General features: G+C 41.7%; 1 protein-coding gene across 2 annotated transcripts; it reads left to right on the top strand.

The window, feature by feature from the left end:
• The first annotated feature begins 227 nt into the window (after positions 1–227).
• LOC143008212 (arrestin domain-containing protein 3-like) lies at positions 228–4,381 on the top strand. Of its 2 annotated transcripts, XR_012964565.1 has the most exons (7): positions 228–634; positions 715–784; positions 1,758–1,905; positions 2,171–2,273; positions 2,367–2,638; positions 2,757–3,840; positions 4,159–4,381. XR_012964565.1 is itself a non-coding variant. In XM_076159860.1 (6 exons), the coding sequence occupies exons 1-6, from the start codon at positions 358–360 to the stop codon at positions 2,853–2,855; spliced, it is 969 nt and encodes a 322-aa protein (XP_076015975.1). In that variant the 5' UTR covers positions 228–357; the 3' UTR covers positions 2,856–4,148. The 2 variants fall into 2 exon arrangements, 1 of the variants encoding a protein (XP_076015975.1); XM_076159860.1 differs by lacking the exon at positions 4,159–4,381 and having other exon boundaries at positions 2,757–4,148.
• Positions 4,382–5,048: the final 667 nt, after the last annotated feature.

Below are 5,048 nucleotides of genomic sequence, written 5' to 3'. Positions count from 1 at the left end.
CAGTTAAAGAATACTAATTATTTCAGAAAATATAAAACGTATGAACACCAATAGTCAACAGTTTGATGTTTGAATGGTTCATTATCTTTCATTTGCCTAGGAATTAGCGGGAGGAAGCTAATGGGATTTAGAGTGACACGCAGCTACATGTCACTGTTCTGCCCGCTCGCGCTGCTGTGAGGCTGAGCACATTCGGCCCCGCCCATGTTCTGCGCCTGAGCATTGTGCCATCTGTTCTACTTTTTTTTTTGTTATTCAGCTCAGCTGCTGGGTTGTGTATACTGTGTATGCCAAGTTTTTCGCTGTTGTTTACAAGGAGTATATCTCTTACCAAAGGTGGGACTTAACGACTAAACGATGTTTCAGTCAAAATTCAAGAACTTCAATATCAACATCGACGCACTGGATGACAGGAATACTTGCTCCAGCGGGGCACGCCTAACAGGACAAATTTCCTTCACTCTATCGAAGGAGACGAAGATCAGCTCCATAGGTCTCAGGCTGAGGGGCAACGTGAAGGTTCGCTGGACCACCGGGGGTGGAGGAAGTCGGAGGCGTAGGAGGTCCCGTAAAGTTTATTCAGCCAAAGTCCACTTATTCGACTTGAAAGATGCCATCGTGCAAGAAAGCGGCGGTATGAACTCTGCGGTTAACACGTTAAACTTCCGGTCATCTGTGATCAGCGAATGTTCACTCGGTCTCTCTCTCTTACAGCCATTAGAACACCAATCGTGCTGAAGCCTGGAACACATGTGTATCCGTTTACATGTCAGATCCCACATGGGTTTGTATGAGTTTGCATTCTGCCTGTGATTGTTGTCTTAGTATGCGTTGGTGTGTGCGTGTGTGTGTGTGTGCGTGCAGTGCATTGACAAAGTATCACCTCTCGGATCAAAGACTACAAACAAGAGTTTCGACTGTGCGGGTATCAGGGGTTCTCTTGTACAGGCAGGAAATGATTAAAATAGTTTTCATATTCTTTCAGTGACACTATAGATGAGGGCATTGTTCCAAATAGGCCACTCCAAAAAGGATGGAAAACTTCTGATCTATAATAGAGAGAATAAGTTTTGGAACCACTGGTCTACATGAATCTCAGTCCAGCAGCCTTTCTATCGTTCCATGTAATGAATTGTTGCCAAGTACCCCTCTCGCACGTGGGATACCAGGTTAAAGCAATGAATGACATTGAATAATAGAAAACATGGAAGGATCTAATACGGAAACCTCTCTGCATGCACATGACGGCTCACTTTGAGCTCGTCAGAAGGCTATTGAAGGACTCTCAGGCCATGAAAACCTAATTTGAGGGTGCCTGAATACCAAGCATCAAGTGGTCAATACTACCAATACTATCCTTAACACTTAAGCACTGTGGCATCATCATTGTGTGGGGATGTTTTTAGCAGCAAGGAGTAGGAGGCTGACAGACATACACACAGATCTTTTTTAGGACTGCAGGCTGAGGAGGAAGATGTTCATCTTCCATCACAGCTGTTGACCCTAAGCACATGGCTAAGGCAATACAGGAATGGATTCAGGAGCACTCAAGGGACCCAGTCAAGAGAAAGATCTATGGAGAAACCTGGAAATGGCAGTTACAGTGATGCTCCGCATTTAATTGGACAGTTTGAGAGCCAAAATAAGCAGATTGAATACTTTTCAATGCACTGAAGGTTTAAAATCTGTATGTAACACATTAGATAATAAGGGTATGAATTATTTAAATTTCTGTCATTTTCAATCATAATTTGCAGAGACTTCCCGTCCTCATTCCAAGGTGTTTATGGATCAATAATATACAACTTGACAGTGGAAATCAACCGGCCCTGGCATATGTCCAAAGACTTTGTGACAACACTGAACTTTGTGCATCACATTGATACTAGCCCACCAGAGCTGCACGTGAGTCTGGACCTACAAACAACCCAGTTTGGTTTTAGGTTCAATGAATGTTCCAGGACGGTTTAAGTGTAAACTTTTCTCATGGTTGTGCAATTGCCAGCAAATTCACATCTGAGTCATAAAAGTAGAGTGGCGAAAATCTTACCAGGTCATTGGTATGCAAATTTGACACTGAGGTGAAATGGCGGTCAGAATTGGGGCTAAACATGTGACACTCTTTCCACTGAACCTCTGTGTGATTTTCACTGTGTTATTTCTGTGTTAGGCTCCTCTTGAAGGCACTAACAGCATGACCCTGGGCTGTCTGTGGTGGGCCTCTGCTCCAATTTCAGTGAAGGCCCGTTTGGAGAAAAAACTCTTTGCCCGTGGTACTTTCACGTTTCATTCTGATGAAGTATGAAATAAAGTTTGCTAAATTATTCAGAAAAAGATCAGCCAAACACTGTTTCCCCTCCCATCAGGTGAAGCTGTGAAGGTAACCTGCTATTTAAGCAATGGCTCGAGCTGGACAGCCACGCCTAAAGTAAGCCTGATTCAGAATCAGACTTTCTACACTTCCCAGCGGATCAACCAGAGGAGCATTGTCACAAAGATGGCTTCAGTGGGGGCGCAGCCCGTCAGAGGCCACACTGAGGCCACACAAAGGCCTACTGAGATGATGCTTACAATTCCCTCCACAGTAATACCCACCATCTCCAACTGCACCATCATTGAAGTGAACTACCTTATTAAGGTAGGTTTCAAATTTCTCTCTCAGACCTGATGGTAGTTGTGAGAAAAACCTCCACATTGTTTAATAACCAGTCATGTTATTTGCTGTTTACTGTTTGTCTGCTGTGCGTCTCTTCTAGGTGAGCTTTGGTGTGAGATGTGCCGCTGATCTCCAAGTGCTGTTTCCCATCATCATACATGACGAGACAGTACCTGATCACCCCCCACCTTACATGTGAGAATCCCAACGGAGCTGTGAGTGTCTTAGCACTTTGTTATCGCCAGAGCCTATTTCTCAGGGTTTCCAAAGCAGGTTCAACTGATCAAAGATGTCATTTTTGTGCAACTGACCTTTAAATGTTTACGCAGTGAGAAATAGTAACATTTATTGTATGTTTGTATGCAAGTCTTTGTAAAGATTTTGCTTGTACTTTGAGCCTATTTTGCGCGTGTCTGCTGCCTACACTGCACAGGTCAAACTCTACTATTTCCTTTCTACAAATTATGTTGTGCACTCTTTGGCGCAGTGCCTTTTTATTCTTATTGTGCAGAACACGAGCTCATCATTTTCACTGTGTTCAAAGGGCTTAATGGAAATCTGTTTTGCAAAAATGCTGAACAGATTTTACCTATGCCAGAATACCACTATAATGCCTGTGAGGTTCCTACAGATATGTTCATTTATACAGCAACAAACTTTAAACACAAACCAAAGATGCAAAATGATTTTTGTGGAAACTTCCTTATGCTGAAGCTGAATACTGCCATTATATTCTTGCTTCCATTACTTGAATTATCTGTGTGTATGTATGGGATATTTCAGTTTGTCAAACTCCCGCAAGATTCCAAATGGAGGATTGTCTCAGATAAGATAAGTCTAATGCGCTCAGTTCAAGTGGTCAGTCATAATTTGAGCTGAAGTGTATAATTTCAGCATCTATATTGATAGATCGATGGATAGATAGATACTTTATCCCAAACTGGGAAATTGTTCATTATCATTTTTTTTATCATCTCAACTACTACAGTCATATTAACGTTATTGTGTGTATAAATATTTACTTTTGTATTTATTATATTCTATATTTCTTTTCTTAAGCATAGATTTGTAACTGTTTCGAAGGTTGTCACAGAAAAAAGGAAAATCCCCTTTCTAGTGTGACAACACTGAAACTGTGAGCCAACACAACCACCATCCTCTTACGACAAAGAACACACTAACATGTATGTCTTCAGATATATTTCTGTGTCCTTTCCCTGTGTTACAGTATTTAACACGCCTAGACTAAAATCTCTTATAACCATATGAGCTTGGAAAGTTATTCACATGTTGGCACTGGGTAATTATTTCTAGGTCAAAATCCTTTTAGAAGTACTTAAGTACAAGTAGCTTTTTAAAAAAAATCTTCTGCCTTTTTATGTGAAAGACTAGTCTATCATATTGTGAAGAGAAGTACTAGTTTTTATCTTTACATTACATTACGATCATTTGGCAGACGCTTTTATCCAAAGCGACTTACATTACATTTCCACCCTTCGCAGAGGGGGGAGCAATTGAGGGTGCGGTGCCTTGCTCAGGGGCACCTCGGCAGGGGCTCGAACCGGCAAACCACCGGTTCCCAAGCAGAAGCTCTACCCACTGAGCCACTGCCTCCCTGCCAAACATTGACATTACAAACAAATGCAATTATAAACAATTTTGTTTTGTTTCATTGTACTATGAACAACACCGGTAACATTTCAATGTCAACTATTAAAAAGTTGCAACATCAGTTGGATTTGTGTCAAGCTGTTTTTGTCAAAGCATTATGAAGAAAGAGAGGAAGTTATTGTTTGCAAATATGATGTAATGATCCGCTTATCCATTAGGGGGCAGCAATGTTTAGGGTTACAGTGCGTATACCCAGTAGGCACAATCTCCTTTCAGCCATAAACCTGTCAAATGAGTTCTGCTGATGAGACCTACTCTCTCTTATCACATAGTTGGTTTTGGGTGTAGTATGGTGACATCAGCCCCTCCGCAGGGGAAGAGGGTTCACTCTCTTTGCTGCCTCTCTCTTTCCTCTGATTCTTGTCATTTCTTGGTTGTTGTTTTTTGAAGGACATGCCACAATCCGGTCTAACAAGTTCTGCTGATGAAATCCGCTCACCACTATCACTGTTTCTTGGGGTTAAGCATGATGACATCAACACCAGGAAATGGCAAGCACCAAGTATTACAATTTCTTTTCAGACGTGTGTAGTTGTGTGAGGGGAATCTTGGGTGTGTAGCCATGGTTGCTTTGGACAGTCTCTTGCAGGCTGGTATTAACATCAGTAGTTTACTGGACATTAAATGACCTCTTTCGCAGGAATAGCTAATGGTTCTTAACAGCAGTGCAATTAGTTCCTTTTATTGTGGGCATGAATGGCAAAATATAGTATAATATAAT

This window comes from Genypterus blacodes, unplaced genomic scaffold, assembly GCF_046128005.1.
Source record: "Genypterus blacodes isolate CSIRO-AG114 ecotype Tasmania unplaced genomic scaffold, CSIRO-AGI_Gbla_v1 ptg000099l_1, whole genome shotgun sequence".
In the NCBI taxonomy this organism is placed as follows: Eukaryota; Metazoa; Chordata; class Actinopteri; order Ophidiiformes; family Ophidiidae; genus Genypterus; species Genypterus blacodes.
Note: the sequence above shows the minus strand (reverse complement) of the source record. Positions and strands in the feature narration are given on the sequence as shown.

Bases quoted from the DNA above. Each gene is read 5' to 3' on its own strand.
- LOC143008212 (XM_076159860.1), top strand. From the start codon at position 358: ATGTTTCAGTCAAAATTCAAGAACTTCAATATCAACATCGACGCACTG. The intron at 1,906-2,170 runs GTGAGTCTGGAC...TTTCTGTGTTAG, and splicing joins CTAGCCCACCAGAGCTGCAC to GCTCCTCTTGAAGGCACTAA. The intron at 2,639-2,756 runs GTAGGTTTCAAA...CGTCTCTTCTAG, and splicing joins AAGTGAACTACCTTATTAAG to GTGAGCTTTGGTGTGAGATG.